The 17,030-nt window shown below is 36.6% G+C and overlaps 1 protein-coding gene across 4 annotated transcripts in view; it reads left to right on the top strand.

The window, feature by feature from the left end:
- Positions 1-2,729: 2,729 nt before the first annotated feature.
- Positions 2,730-17,030, top strand: part of LOC111327959 (protein Smaug homolog 1) — a 28,120-nt gene continuing 13,819 nt past the window's right edge. The window contains exons 1-4 of one of the 4 annotated variants that reach the window (XM_088762533.1): positions 2,735-2,880; positions 3,708-3,777; positions 4,193-4,514; positions 12,045-12,282. In XM_088762533.1, coding sequence (XP_088618659.1) covers positions 4,410-4,514; positions 12,045-12,282 — 343 coding nt within the window. In that variant the 5' untranslated portion in view covers positions 2,735-2,880; positions 3,708-3,777; positions 4,193-4,409. Of the gene's footprint in view, positions 2,881-3,707; positions 3,778-4,192; positions 4,515-7,771; positions 7,922-10,634; positions 11,127-12,044; positions 12,283-17,030 lie in introns of those variants that run through there. The other 3 variants (XM_022932292.2, XM_088762534.1, XM_022932293.2) reach the window with 3 other exon arrangements.

Below are 17,030 nucleotides of genomic sequence, written 5' to 3'. Positions count from 1 at the left end.
AGGTTGCATTACACTTAGGCGTACATAAAGTATAAGTCTAATAGACATGTGCAGCATATATGGCTGCCTTCCATGAAGTATATACCACGCTGTCCCTCTAAACGATCCCAAGAGCCTTAATGGAGGCAAATCGTACCCAGACCTCCGCTCGTTTAGAAAATGGCGAATGTCTCGTCCTTACAGCGATGTTTTCTAGGTTCTCCTGAGGTCAAGGAGCCGTGACCTGAAAACTACCCACAACACTTTTCGGGTTGTTAAGTGTTTTTTTTTTCCGACAACCTTTCTGGAAATAGCTTTATCCACATTCGAACATTCAAATCTTTTGCCTTTACTCTTAAAAAAAATAGGTATATGTTTTGATACTCACGGAGCCTTCTTGTTGTTCTTGATAGTATTATGAACGAGCATTAGCAAATTTTGCCGGTTGAGTTTTAGCTGTCTTTTCCCCCACCATAAGAGAATTAAGGCAAAAACTCGAACGCGTTCGAGTTTTTGCGATCAGAAGTCGCTGTATAATGTCAACTTAATTGTCACTATTCTGTAGCTTGGGCTACCTGTGGTGCCTCTGCCTCTTCGTTCTTATGGTGATTTGACGTCATCTGTGGTCCAGAATTGAACGCACTCAAGGTTAGATGAATTCTATTTGTTACGTAACGAGATTTAAATGTGTTCCACACTTTCAACGGAAATTTTTCAATCGGTGGTGTAGTTTTACATCATCGCTTTTTCAAAGTTAAGTTACGCACGTCTGCACATGCTGTTTGAGCTGATTAAACTATTTTTCGGTACTTACTTTGTTCTTTCAAAACTCGTCGCCTTGTCAGTTCACGGAGAGCGCTCAGTTGAAACCATATCATCAAATGCTGAATACATCCACTAGCAGCCTTAAGAATTTTTTAAATGTACACTAACCAATCTTCATCATGACAATTCAAGAGGGGTATAAAGAACATATTTTTCTTTTTTTCATCTGCAGCTTATGATCTTACATCCCGCCCAACCTTTATTTTAAAGAGCGTGTTTCTGTGACTGAAGGCTAGGACCGGAGAGTTGTCCCCGATAACTATTCTAGTCAGCTTTAAGACGTCCGTCGAGTTGAAACGACCAATTCAAGAAGCTTTAAACTGTTTGTAACGTTGTACATGCACCTTTTGTGTTTACACAGGTTTAAGGGTGGCTTTTTACGTTTTTAAACCTCCCACTTACCATAATGACACTGTCACTGTTTCTGGCGCATTATCACAGAAACACCATCAACTATTGGCCACGTGTTTTAGGCCTGGACGAATGACAAAAATGTTTCGATGATTTTTGCCTAGCGTTTTTACCAGCCACTTTCGAGGATGTTTTAAAAAAGTTTCTATTTCCCGACTTTCCGATCCCAATCGACTAAACAGCTATGGAGCGCTCAAGCCTAGATGAGCACAAGAAAACAGGCTCTGAGAAAACTAGAGTGCGGGGGTGTTGAAAGGGTTCTCTCAAATTTTGATTTTAAGCTATTAAGAGAGCAGGAGGAATTCACATCAAACAGACTTTTTGGATCCACTCATTTTCTTTTCAATTGTTTTACTCACCAATCAAATAATATATATCTAAACTTATCTAATATCTGCCCATTTCGACAAATGAGCTGGGATGGTGGGCCGCGCCGAATTGCTCGAAATTGTCTCCAGCATTTTCTTTTTCGTTAGTTACGAGAGATGCAAAGTACTCTGAAAAAATAAACAAACAAACAACACAAACACAAAGCAGAAGGCAGGAATGCTGAGTTTCCTCTTTTTTTCATCGGACTCAAAGTCAAACTTAAATAATCGGAATTAAAGGGGGGAAAATGTGTTGATATCAGAAAATTAATGCCCGAGGAACTGTTACAAATGAGAAATCGGCAGTTTACATGTCCAATAATGATATGTCTTTTTTTAGATCTCATGTCTAAAAGTAGCTTAAATTAGAATTGCTACGTAGGCTGCTTTTAAAAAATCACCTGCCAGACAAGATTTTCATTGCATTTTGTGTCTTTTTTCTTTTTTCGGTAAGTGCTCATTCAGATTGATGCCCGATTGTACCGCGATAAAAGTTTGCGTGTTCTCCACTTTTAAGTTAATGCAGGATTTATGTATTGCAACACAAACAGCTTGGAAATGAAAACCTTTTAACTTTGTCTTCATTTTATGGGCTTCCGACCTCAGTTTATCTTCCAATCAAAATCTCATCTGAAAAATTAATGGAAATTGTTTTTGGGGCTAAAAAAGTGAGTTTTTATTTAGATTAATTTCAAAATCAAAAACTTTTTTTTTGAGGTTAATTTTCCCAAAATTTCAATCGAAAAAAAAAAGGACCTGAGAAACACACTCTTACTCAATTCGTTCTTTGCTCCAATTCGTGTTTTAGAACTTGTACCCAAATATATAACAAGGTTGATAGAGCTCATGATAAATTCAGTAGAAGAAAGTTATCTCAGAACGCCACAAATTACTGTTGAGTGACGAGTTTAAGTGGGCGAGTAGCTTTGTCACTTTTTTCACGATCAGAGCGAAAAAGAAAGTTCCCTAATCTTTAAAACAATACCTCATTCTAAATTCGTCCTCAATTTTTATTAACAAGTACATTAAGGAAAAGTCTTGAACAATAATATTTTGGATGACAGTTGGAATTAACGAGACAAGAGGTCGTTGATCCGTTGAAATGATGTCCATAAACAGCGTCACTATGACGTAAAGCGAACTTTTAAAAATAGTCAATTCCCACGTACCTTTCAAAGAAGTTTTCCGAAGAGTTGATGAAATTGCACGAAAAACTCGCTGCGCGATGACAGATTTTTTTGCCTCGAATTTTGCCGCTCGTTCGCCCTCTATTTAAAGATATTTTTGCCTGTTAATGGTAAGTTTTAACAACGCAAGTATTAGTGTGATTATTCTAAGCGGAGTACGAATAAGATAACACGATTACATTATTTAGAAAATTATTTAAATGGTTGGCTGATAGTAAGTACGTCACTTTGCATAGCAATATGTTTCCCAAAGCAGATAAACGTTAGTAGATGAATGTTGCACTTTAATCAAGATATTAGATTCAACATGTTAAAAAACAATTTTTATAAGGCAAAAAAAGACACATCAAACTTCAGTTTGGTAATCTCTTATACTGCAAATATCGCATGTACGTGATATTTTCATTTCTATTTGGATTTCTTTGGGTAATGTTTTCAAAATAGCGGAATTACACAAAACACAAAAACCCTCTGGTATGACGTCATCGATGAGTAACGCTATCTTTGCGGTAACTGGACAACAACGTAACAGATGTTTCATAAACTGAGGACAATTCTGTCACTTTGGTCAAATTAAAATGGTCGCTTTTGCAAACAATCAACATTATTTTACACGATACAAGAATAATATTATGACTATATCTTTCCTACATTCTTTTCGTATCAGATTTCGACCTTGTGGAACTGAATTTACAAGGAATTTAGCATGCGATAAAAATAATTTAGTAAAGAAGTGGTTTCTTAGAACACAAAATAAAAAGACTCAAGAAACTTTCTATTTTAAAAGAAAGTGCCGTTTACCAAACCCGTTTCGATGACAAGTTGAACAGGATCTACAGCATTAGCCATTCGATGCCTTGAAACGATCCGAATTGAACTAATGAAAATACTATAACGATGTTTTGCCTTTCAACAAACGATGCCAATTTCCCATCAGATTTGAATGAAGACGCCAAAAAGTCAACACATTTCCTATGTGGCGATCTATAAACGTCCGGCAGGAAGCCGTACGTTATATTCTTAGAAAAGGAAATGATCGAACCATTATTTATTTGGTAATTTACAGCATTTTGCTAGACAACTGTGCAAATTTGCCTTTTAAAGTCAAGTTCCTTGGCGCCTTTTGTCACCGTACTCACATTAACACTTTCATTTTAACTTGCGTGCAGTCCTCGAAATAGTTACTTTTAGTGATTTTATATTATTATTTCACGCAACAAAAATAACTTTTTGGTTAGCAGACTTTTTTTTCTTTACGGCCCAATATATTTGAGTGGTTATATTATCTAGACATTCTACACTGAGTAAAATATTTCAAGTCGGTTTATTGTAAAGTAAGGAAAAAAGGGAATTGGTCTCACACCACGCGCTGATGCCATCTAAGCAATTTTCTAATGGATTCCGCTTTTGGTTTCATTTTAGGGAAAATTTAAACTCGTGCGGAGGTGGCGTGTGTTTAAATACGTTTGAAAACTTTGGTAGAGACGACATCTAAGGAGCTAAGAGAACTTGAACAGCACTCTGCTTTGTTACAAGTGAGGAATTTTTTATGGACTCCAAAACCTAGACATTCAATCAGTAGAAGGCTTGATTTACAAGAAAACCTCTAAACATCTTTCTGACCGCCTTCCAAACCACCATGTCTTGTTTGACATATACTGATTCGCCACTATCTGCACCGTGTAAAGAAACGCAACTTCAAAAGAGTGCTCGTCTATGTTATAGAAGAGGATTTTCATCAAAGGTAAGTTTTGCGCCCTTGTAAGCCTGCTCGAAACGCCTTCGCAGGTTTATAGAACGCTCGAAACAGATGTAAACCTTCATTGTTGTACTTTCGATGCGTATGTGAACTAAATGTAATTTTCCATGAGTTGGGTCATACTTGCTAATGTCATTTAAATCCAAATTTACAACATTATGACGTTCGCAATGCTGATTCGAACTTGGATTTTGTTGTGTTTGATATTCTCAAATTTAGCAAATTCTCCCACCCTAGAGCAAAACAAGCATGACGTTTCAGTTTGATAATTTTATTATTTTCATCAGCTCGTTCCTTTCTGTTTCAATCTTGGCTTTTGTTGTGCGAGCCAACGATTTTATTTTAACAAATGATCACGCGAGTTTGACGCTTCAGAAGATTGATTTATTTCAATACGTGATGTAATTGCTGGAAGTGACTCACTCCGATGGCGAACTAAAATATTAGTGTGACAGTAGGCGGTCTCCTCATTAAAACCAATGTTCTCACTCGGTTACCCATGATCCATGTAAGATTACTGAACCAGTTAATTGATCAGATAAACACAGATAAACACATATTCTCGCAGCGATTTATGTTAGGTCGCAATATACTTAAATCCAACTTAAACCGCAAAAGTCTTCAAGCCAATTTATCGAAACTAAAGACATAATGGTGCCAAATTTGCTTGAAGCCAATACTTGTGAAATTTAGTTAAGAAATCATGGCTTTTCGCCAAGGGTGTGAGGCGCCATCTTGAGAGATTTACGGTTTACAGGAAATCATAGGGATGACATGTTAAAAAACGTTGATTGAAATATCAACTTAAGCTTATATTTGCTTCGAGAATTTAGCATGTGGCTACAAATGTTGTATACACGGCTAAACCTGGTAACACCATATATGTGCGGGTAACATGAAACTTCTCCCACAATTAGAACACATCATCCCTAGACAGGTCATGAAAATAGAACAACATATCAGATGAAGGTTGTAATAAACTTGATATAAAGCTGATTTTTCGTAACATATTTATGGTGAAGCGACATGGAAATTAGAATGGAGAATTTCAAAGTAGGTTTTTGAATTTATTAAATCCATTTTGAAATCACTGGTGGTCCCTGTAATCTGATTGGCTCTAATTGGTGGGATTTATTCACGAATCGCACCATTTTTTGCTCTAAATCGCATTATTTCACGATTGACTGAGTTTTTGACACATGACGTCAAAGTCTGATTTTACGTATGATTTCAGCCCAAATTGCACTCCACTCAGTTCAATTACCATTATTTATAACTTGGAAATTGAAAGGAAGTGGTCAGGTCCAGATACAATTTATGACAACATAACATTTTGCCGTTTGGGTCAGTTCTTGATTTTGGGAACCTGCGGTGGGGGGGGGGGGGGGGTACTCCCTTATAAGGGCTTAATGGGGACGTGCGGCCAGCCAGGGTATGTTTTTCGAGATTTTTGTCTTAAACAGGGTATCGAATTTATCATTTTTTGTCTTAATAAGGGTATCGATTTATCAATTTTTGTGTTAAACAGGATATCTTTTATTGGAAGATAAACAGCAAAATTTTTACAAGCTCTAATTTTAATTAATATTGAATTCCGTTGATTTTGGCATTGATACCAGGCACATTAAATGTCTTAAACAGGGTATCAAAAATCGGAATTCTGTCTTAAACAGGGTAGGAAAATCAGCGATATTTGTCTTAAACAGGGTCAGGGTATGAGGGGCCGCGCCGCACCTCCCCACCCAGGAATATATCGAGTACCCCCCGGGTCAGGAACCTGTAAGCAAAATGAGGTAATTCTTAATTTTGGCTTTGCCGGAAGACGGCTGAGGTTTGGACCCCCTTTCACAATGAAGCACCACTACTCCACATGTTAGGCCTAAAACACCATTCGTTTTTCTGATGCTAAAAGATAATCCCAAGGCTTTTTTTGAAGTTTTTTTTTTTTTCTAGTCAGTGTTACCTAATAACTGACCTTTCTTTGATCCTCTCTTTCTGTGAAAAACGTGTAGACTACGTGTCTCACGTGTAAAGAAGGCAGGCCCCCTTTGCATTCTTATGATTTCAGGTGTTTAATCAATGCATGCATTTGTTTACAGAGTAAACTTTTTTACGTTGACATACATCTCAGTAACTTAAGCCTTTAACACCTCTCTTTTTTTCCCTTGGTTAACTAAGATAATAATTTACCATGTAAAATTAAAATTTTGCGGGAGTTTTTGACGATATTAGATCGTTTTGTTTCGTTTTGATCTATTGTGGTAGCCCACAGAAGAGACGTATTTTTTTCTTCGTGTTTTTTTTTTTTTTTTTTTTTCACACAAGAGGAGGCAAGCTCCTTTTGGGGAGCGCGTCACTAGTCTCGCTTTCCTTTCATGAGCAGGTGGATCAGCTTTAATTAATAGTTCTATCGATAATTGTTCCACACATTTTGTATGCAGCAATTTTTCAATTGTAGCGAAGGTGGTCCAGGATATGATTGGTTTTGTTTTACTTCACTGTGTGATTGGTCCACTGAAAACTCGCGCCAGTGACTTTCTAAAGCAATCAGTATCAAAATTTTAACCAATCGCGATTCGGTCACGTGCTTATTCCGCGCCTCAAGCGGGATTACCTCACACGCAATCGTAATGCGTCGTGTCTACAGTATCTAACTGTCGATATCTTTTGGTGCTCTGAGCTCACAAAAAGTATTGCTATTTAGGTTTTCGCGGAGAAAACATACATCATCCTTCATTCCACAGGATTAAAATACCTCCTTAGGTCAAACGCAAGGTTTGGTTGAAAATATTTTTATTGTTAACTATTGTTCACTTTGAAATAACTCTCTATGAAGCGCAGTTCAGTCTCTTTTATACGCATTGCGAGCCTATATCTATTTTGTTTATATTTTGACGCACTTTTTTTCAGCTAAGGCGCATTATTGTACAACAAAATATTCTACATTTAGACTTACGATGCATTTCCTAAATACAGCTTGCGAGCCAGACATCTTCAGACGACCCTTCCGTCGATCATAGTCGGCATTTATTTGCGCGTCACAACCCCATAATTCAATACCGCTTATATCGATAGGTTGTTAATATGGAACAGGGCAAACCGCCATTTGTTTTGGTGATATTACGCTCTTAGTTTCTCTTGCTAGTTCGAGGAAGTTTCCAGCATTTTTCGAATTCTTTGCCAGTTTATTGACAGTGTGAATTGAGAGAGTCAGTTCTGCCTGCCATGCAATCAAGCCGAGGACATTTGCAGACAAAAACATAGCGCGCTTAGCGGAAAGAACTTGGAGCTGATTTTCGAGTTTTATTCCACGACTTGCATCTCGAAGATCTCTCGAGCACATGGATCAGAGGGGCTTCTGTGCGGCTATCCGGACTCAAAGATACTCTAATGTGAGTTTTTTAACTTTGGCAAAATGTAGTTTACACCAAGTGACCAGTATAGTGTGAGGTTGAACTTCAATTTGTTCCTTTGAATATAAGGCAGATTAGAAATTCGGTACGCTCAAAGTGGTAAAACGTATATCAAGTTTCAATTTGGTGACAACCGGGCGTTCGAGGAAGCAGGTGAATGAAAAGGCAAATTTTCTTTTGTTCGTGAATAGCTGTGGCTATTTGGGGTACTATAGTCGACAAAGATTAAAACTGATTCAGTAAAACTATTTTAATTTCATGCCAGCTGAACGAGCTGGAAATAGCATAAAGATAATATTGAATGATCATGAAAGTTCGAAATCATGGCTTCTCAAACGAGTGGGGTGTTTTGTTATTTTGCTTATTCTTCATTTAGATTAGCTCTTCAAGAAAGAACAACAACAAAAATAACATGCCTTCCCTCGGAAAAATAACTTTCTTTGGCACTAAACAACATTTATCCGGATGATCTGATTTATTTCAGTGTAGTTTCACTGCACTTCAGTTAACTGATCTACCGGTAGTTTCGCTAAGGCAATATTACTCATGGCCCATATTCCGAAGGTTGCAAACATAATTGATTGTTCAATAATTATACCATTTGACATTCTAAAATAATGACTGGAAGTTTGGAGGACCGAAATATGAAAGCGACTTTCTTGGAAATAGGAGTTTGTTGGTTTATTTGTTTCCATGGTATTTCCTCAAATACTTCTAGTCATTGCGACTTCAGCTGTTCAGCCGTTTGTACGCGATCAAGAACGTTCTAAACTACATCAGGACCTATTTAATATCAGCTCTTTAAATACAGTTTTTGCCTGGTGATGCTCGAAAGAAACTAAGTCAGGCCGCCTGTGGTAGCTTACTAATTGCGAAATCTGGGTGAACTTTTGAAAAGAATTGCTTAATTGGTTATTATTATTATTTTGGATCGGATTTTCACTTACAAAACTAAGGGCATTTGCCGATAAAGGGTGCTAAATTAAATCATAAACGGTCACCAAAGATAATTATACTCAGTACTGATTACCCTTTTAATCCCAAAGACTATGATCCGTTCAACAAACTAGGTTTTCGTGCTAAATAAATTCAAATCAACGCGACGATCGTCGCGAATCAATTTGTTTCGTGTCAATCGATTTCCCTTCGAAGGAGTGAGAGCTTTCGAGATGGGCGTTCCTTAGAAGGGGTAGTTAGGGTGAAGTACTATACAACGATTCCCAAGGATTTTCCGAGGCTTAAAAAGGAAACCCAATCGATTGACTCTCGCATCAACTCGACGAGAATATTAATTCTGACTCAAAAACCGAACGGCAAAGTACGTTGTTCCTGTCTTATATCGGAATAATGTAAAGTATAGTTTGTCACCAAGAGCCATAATCATAGTCCCAATTATGGCTCTTGTTGTCACCTTTTCCATTAGAAACGAGAGACTAATTGAAAATTTAAACGTGAAAAACATTGTGAGTTTTTAGAAATCAAACATGATTAAAAAAACTGAGAATCCACTGTTTCATTTCAGACTTCCAAGAACCTAAGCTTGTTGAACTATGGTCAATATTTAAAAAAAAAAAAAAAAAAAAAAAAAAAACCAGTATTCAAGTATTTTGATAACGGATCCAAATGTAAAATTTTGAAGAAGACATTGGAGCGACCTGGCGCCGTCTTCCAAAAACGCCAAAGGGCAAAAATGGAACTCTGTCGTTCTAGGGGTCTGTACAACACTGTTGATTATTTGCATTTGCTGTAGATGGTTGGTATTTCTCTCAGTGATGATCATTGTTAGGACTCAACCAGAAGAATAAGCAAAATCAGAAGTTACCTTTACCACTCGGGTTTGTGAGACCCCCTCTGAACTATTTCAGTTATTAAGGTAAATTAGCCTACATTGTCTTTACTAAGAATCAAAGGAAGAGGTCACCGTGAGGGAGAATTGGTGCTTGTGTAACTAGGAAGTTAAAGTTTAAAAGCTATGCGTGGGTAGAGGAACAATTATCAGTAAAATGAATTATAAACTCCATTGCCTGAGTTACATAACCGCCCCTCGAACTTCATGCTAAAAACAAGTGGGCGGGTGATTAGTGATAACAAGAAGTCTAATCACGTACGCAGATCGAGACGTTAAATATTTCTGTTAAGGAGTACTAGGACGGTTTTCAGATGCCAGTGGTCAGCTCTGGTCATAGTGTGAGTTCGTGCAGGTTTTGTACGATCTAAAATTAGTAAGTCGAACGATGATGCAGCTTTATTCTATAATTGAAATGCCGCGAGGGAAAACTCCAGTTCAACTGAAGCGAATCTAATCACATCGCTGAAGGAAGTTCATCTTTCTCAGAGTTGATTTATTATTATATTTTTTTTTCCATTGGGCTGGTTGATCTCATGTCTATTTGCGGAAAATCGCTTTTTTGTACTTTCACTCTATCTTCATAATAATACACGGATACATTAATGATTTACCGTGTTGATCGTAATACACTTCGTGTGTTTACAAATGTACGCCATCACTTTGCTTGAACCTATATTTCATGTGGGCGACTTACGCTGAGATAAGTAAAATTCTTTTCTAACAGGGGTCATTGTTGTTTCTCACCAAACAGAAAAATAGAATGATTTCACATTTCATAACTTTTCCAAAATACACCGGAAGAGAGAATGTGCTCGAAGTTTTGCGTTGTTTATTCAAGTTCTCAATAAATCGATTTCAGCGAGTCGCGATTCTTGTAACATGGCGAAAGTTCGATTATTTGAAAGCTGATATTGTTCAGTGCGAGGTTTCTTTTCTTCCCCCGTAGTACTCGTGTCGGCAATCAAGGGAAAAAGTTTCACTATTGTCTGGTTAAATCAGCTTTTTCAGGGGCCTCGTGGAACGTGAGCGCAGTGCGTCACGTGACGATTTTCTCTGGATGACATCATCGTTTTGTTGTGATTGGCTTACGCGGCTCAATATGAAAAGCGAAGCGAGCCGTCGAGTACTTGCGAGTTGTAGCATGTGTGTGAAGGTGAAAATTGTCAGGCTGTTGCTTTAATTTGGTGCACCTGATACGGGGAAATATGTCATGACGAGGTGTTATAACTGTTGTGGAAGTGGCTGGTGGTGTTCAGGGAACTTCTGAGCTCGTTTATGGCGACGAATTCACATAAATCTTTAGACACGTCGAAGAAAGGAAGTTGAGTCGGAAAGGTGAGCATGACCTTTTCCAGTTGAAGTTTTGTCGGCGCTTTTGGTGTGCGAATATTATCATTTTTTTCGGTGCGCCTGGAGTAATGGCGAGACATCCTTGGAAATTTTGTTCAAGTATATTTTTGCAACTGAAGAAGTATTTTGCTTTCGAGAAAGTCATGGACTGTTGGCGTGTTGTGGTTGGCGAAGTTGTTGAATGTTTTTAAGCTTTGTTTACGAAATGAAAAGGAGGACTTTCGAATGCGTTCAGGGTGCAACTACACAAGGATTGCTGTGTTCTTTTTGGCTTCAAGACGCCGATTATAGCATTTTAAATAAATCCTGTAAAGTTAAGAACGAAGAAGATGTATTATAAACGCGCGTTGTAAGCAAGTCTGCAGACGAATATCTTAGATTTCTGCCGTCATTTTGGATGAAAGTTACTTGCGCGCGAGCTTTTGCAGAACTCCATTTTGAAAAGGATTATGAATGTTTTAGAAGGTTTTTCGTCCGCTAATTTTGATTTGGCGTTCTAATTAGTTTCAAGGGAAATATTAAATTTGTTATTCCCAGCTAAGAGATACAGAAAAGCAAGGAAGAATTGTTTTGTTTTTGGCTGACTGGTGTCTGATTGTATTGAGAAAGTTCTTTTGCTTCGGAGACGTATGCAAATTCGATAGGGATTGTACGAAGCGCGCAATTCATTCAAAAGTGCTTACACAAGAAACGATGTATAATTGATGAATATAAGCCTTGGAGCCAAACAACAGCGCACGTGTCTGGGAGGTTGTACATGCTTTGAAAGAAATCTCGGGGAAGTTGTTTGGCACTCTCCCCCTAGTTTTCTTTCATGTAGGTGTCGAGAAACGTTCAAATGTTCACACGTGCTTGCTGGGCTTTGCGTATTAATAGACTAATCGAATTTTCCATCGATTTCAGGGTTTGTCCTTAACGAGCGACATGAAACCTGCACATCACACGCTTTTTCGCGACCAAGTGAGTACTCTAGTGGACTGGTTTGGGAGGTGGAACGAATGTGAACAGACTATAGCGTTGTATACGCTTTTGAAACGCATAACCACCATTCAAGCCAAGTTTCTATCGTTAATTCTGGAGCACACATTTAGGGAGGATTCCTTTGAAGTTCAGATGATGCAAAGGCGAGCAAACGACAAAGGTAGGCAATATATTTTTGTCGGTCTGCACGTGGGCGGGTAACTCCACAACCGTTCTTGTTTTAGCACGGTGGGAATTTTTGCATCAACGAAGCTTGTTCGACCGAGCAAAATTTGTAGTGTTTGGTTAAATTTCTTGTCTTTAAAAAAGGCGTCAAAAATTTCACTCTTTTAAATTGACACGCGTTTGTAAAATTGGTGGATTTTGTTTTGATAAATCTTCAACGCATTAGAAACGGTCGTGAAATATCCATCTTGAGGTCAGATGTAGTTAATTCCTAATTGCCCTTGTTTCATTTCGCGTCACGATATTTTTCGTTTCGTGTGGTGCAGGAGAGAAAAAAAATGCTTTCATTTTTTCTTTCCCTTCTTGTAGTCGTGTCTCTACCTACTATATTTCATTAAACCAAATCGTAAACATCATTGTTTGTTATTATGCTTTTTGCTTCGAGGCGCAAAAGCGTTTTAAACTCTTGTGGAAATTCGTGATGTCAGGTTTGATTCTTCTGCAGTTGCTTGGTAAATTTCTTGGCGTCAGAATATCAGAAGGTTAAAAGAACCTATGGTCCGTTGGGAGAGATGTTTATCCTTTTGTTTGAGTCCCCTAAGCCACGGAAGAAAACAAAGAGAATATAATTTTGAATGAAAAAGGAAAAGTGTGTGAAAATTATGCAAAAGAAATTTTCAAGTAACACTGATCAGTTTTGATGTCATGATTATTTTGAGCCAATTGATGTAAAACGAAGTTAAAGTCTAGGAAAAAATTTTTTTATATTGTTTTTGTAGTTTCCTGTGTATGGTGTACAGTTTTGGCCCAGGAGCATCTTAATATTAAACAATTCTTTTTGGATGAGTGAAATTTGATGTATTTCATTTGAAAAACAAACAAGTTTTAATTGGAAGATCAGATTTCATGCACCCGATTGGAGGGTGACTCTCAGGACTGCATCATGTGCATTGCAATATGCATCTGATTGGCTATTGCTGTTAGTTTGGGTTTGGTTTTTTTGACTTTCTATTAAAATGGGTTCTGTGGTTCTGTATACCAGCTTCTGTAAGACTGAGGTAGGAAAGTACTTTAGAACTCCATGGTGCATGGGTTATCATTTCAAGGGTCATTGTTTATCATAGGTACCATTTCTGATTAAGGGAAGTTAATTGATTTGTATGACTGGTGCTGTGGCTTGAAAAAGTACACTATATGACAAAAAAAGGTTTTTAATATAATGACCATATTTTTAAGATTTGGTAATGTAATGTGTGGTTGTGGGACTTAGAATTATTTGAAATTGTTAGGGGAAAGGAGAAAGGTATAAGAATTCATGTCGTGGTATTTCATGAGACTGTTTTTTTGTGGACAGGTGATAGATATCTTTGTAAAAAGATAAATCAAGACTGATAGATTTCATCAAGATTGGAATGGAGTTAGAACTTTTATCAAGAGATAGGGAATAGGTAGAAAGGTTTTTTGGAAGGTGTTGAAGGGCAATGACCACATGAAGTTGGATGTTACGCCTAACATTCCTGTAGGAGCTCTATTAACTGATTTTGTGAAGCGACTCTATAGATGGGATTTTTTTTTCACAATAAAAAATAGCTTGGTTCTTGTTATTTGAGGAGATCATTGGTGTAAATAAATCAGTTGGAATAATATAGTTGAAGATGCAAACAATGTATGTATGTGGCTTAATGCTTTGTATCACCAAGGTTGAAGGAAAAGAAAGGAAAGGAAATCCACTTTGAATTGTGTGTGGATCATTGAAGAAGGGTAGCTTTCCAATTTGACAACCATATGAACTAGTGCAAGTTCCCACTCTGGATGGAAAATAATTGGCAACTTGTTCAAACTACCTGGCAAATTCATTGACATTTGCTGACTCCTGTATCTTAAAGTTATTTAGAAAAACAGTTTCCTCGGTTTCTGGTAGTAGTTTTCTTTGCAAGACTTGGAAAAGTGCACAGGGAAAAAGTAATTATTATTAAAGGCATTTTGAGTTTGTCGAGACAGAATGTACCCTGTACCATTAGGTTAGTTTCTTTTTTATAAATTGCTGCTTCATTCACTCATTGTCCTTATTATCCAATATCAAGGTTTGATCATTAAGCTGGTAATGCTATTATTATAATGAAATTATCTGTGAAAGGAATGTACTTAGAGGAATATGGCTTCTTACTCTGCAATCTGCATAATGGTTGAATAGTAACAAGTCATTCTAATTCACTTTAACCTCAATTTGAAATTACTTCAAAGGTAATGTTCTCTTGCAGTGTTTTGTCTTAATTTTATGTACAACAGGCACAAGAAATTTTCAGATGGGTAAAGCAATTCTTTTACCTGTTAGATTTTCAAGATTTCTTTTCAAGTGATCTTGGGCAGTAAATTTTACCAGTTACTGCCTGAATAGAAGAGCACTTCACGTACTACACTTTGAAAAATGATGCAATTTTTCTAGTTCATGGTGTTCATTGTTCTTTTTTGTGATGTGGCAGCTGTGTATTGATATTCTTTTGCACTATTAGAAATGGTAATTAACTGAATAGACCTTACTACCGGTATATGACCATAAAACTAATGTTTTTAAGTTTATTTGCCATGATGTTTTGGTTTAAACCATGCTAATTTGGTAAATCATCTGTGGTAGTGGCAATGTAATAGAGCTTGTTGTAATTGTTTGAAGAAACTTTGACTACTCCTGTTGGATAAAAGTCCTCCTCAAAAGGTTTTTATATAACAGAATTGTACACTTTAAGCCCAAACTAAAGTCTAAAACACAATTCTGTTACAACTAGAAACCATTTGCTTTCAGTGAAATTAAGTATTTTTGATCATTCACTGTTTTGTAGGTTAAGTAATACAGAGGCCAATATTTTTTCTGTGAGAAATAAAAGCGTAAAGTTTTCAATTCCTTAGTTTGTAATGAAGTCAATAGTCTTCTTCTTACGGTGAGGTAGTTTGGTGCTGATTTGTGATTTATGAATTTGTGTCATTCCTGTACAACTCTGTTCTGTAGAAAAGGAACATTTTTTCAATCTATTTTTATTTTTTTCAAACTATAAACTGGTTAAAGTCAATCCTTGTATTTTTTTTCAACCATAAAGCAACTGGTTTTTTTTTTAATTTTTTTTTAATTTTTTTTTTTAATTTTTTTATTCTAGCCTTAATGAAAAAAGATTTGCTTTGGTTCTGAAGAGATGTATGATGTCTATCATAGATAATAGTGTCCAAAATGAACTAGAACATTCTGTGGTCAAGAAAAATAGTGTGTCTAAAATTTGTTTATATTAGATGTCTGAGCATTGCAGACAAAGAGATAACCATTGAACAATGAGTGGGTGCTGTGCCTATTGTGAATTTATGCACTGTCTGACCCTAGCTCATGATTTTGAATGAAGTTAATTGAATGGCTGTCTACTTTTGAATCTGTGAATTGTCTTTGTCAGAAGCTTCTTTAGTGTGGTATTATTCCACCAGCCATGTGGCTTATCTTTTTTTTTTTCCCCACTTGAAACCAGTAGGTGTAAATATTTGATTTGGGAGCACATGGGAACAGTGCTTTCTCTTTTATTAATTTAGTTCTGCTCTCAGGGTTAACAGTTCTCTACTACAGTGAGTTAGATAAAAGTTAAGCCAACAAGTATTTTGAGTTTTGGAAATGTGCAACATGTCGGTGTTGTAGCCAATGTAAGCCTATGAAGGGGGGGTTGGCATAAATACCACCTCTGTTCAAAGTACTCTGAACAAAGAAATGGAAAGTGGATTATGAGATAATTTGGTTTTATCAACTTAGTTGATGTTGCAAATGTACTGCTGCTAGAGACTGGAATCTTTTCCAAAGGACATTCTTTAAAGATAGTCTTTATCTAAATTTAAGGCAATAGTTTTTAAATATTTTTTAGAGTATGACAAATCTAATCATTTGAGTAGTTTAAATTGAGTATTAGCTTTTCTATATATAATTTTGTTCTTTTAATTTAGACTTTAGTTCTTTATAGGGTTTCTCCTTTGATTTTGATTGATACTATTTATCATGCTGATCACTAGTTTTTATACCAGCCAATCTGTTAGATTGCTGATTAGTTTTATCAGTTGAAATAAAGCTTTATTATTATTATTATTACTAATTAGCCACCCTAGCTAATTTCTAACCCTGACATTGTGAGCCCTTCGTCAGTGTGACGGGGGGGAATAGATCGCTAATACCGAAGGACATTGTAAATTTATTTGGGTAAACTTGAAAAAAAAATAATTACAATATTCTATAATGTGTTCATCCCAATTTATTTGAAGAGTGATTTGCAATTTTCCTTAACAGCCTTTGTTAAGTAACTTTTTTTATTATCAATAAGAACAAAAACGCATGTGGCTACATTGTATAACGGTTACAAAGTAGCTCTTGCTGACAAGAGTGTTGAGGTTGAAATGTGTGTTTCAACTCCAATAAGTTTTAAAAGAAATGATGAGGGTTGTCATTAGAAAATGCAATAGATGTATTACATGAACTGAGTAGGCAGGTGAAGTGATCACAATTCATGAAGTAACCTGCCCAAAATGTCTGACAGCTAGATGATTTCCACCCACTAGTGATTTCTAGTGACAACCCTGAAATAATTCACAGGAACAAAGCAAGTTTGACGATGGAAATATTTCCTTCTGATTCTTGACGAGGGTCAACCAAGAGATGATTCTATAAATTTTGTTTTAATTGCATAAATGTTTGGGTCTCGATTTATGTGTGAGACTTAAAATCAG

The sequence above is a fragment of the Stylophora pistillata genome, chromosome 6 (assembly GCF_964205215.1).
Source record: "Stylophora pistillata chromosome 6, jaStyPist1.2, whole genome shotgun sequence".
In the NCBI taxonomy this organism is placed as follows: domain Eukaryota; kingdom Metazoa; phylum Cnidaria; class Anthozoa; order Scleractinia; family Pocilloporidae; genus Stylophora; species Stylophora pistillata.
This window is presented reverse-complemented; position numbering and strand designations above follow the sequence as displayed.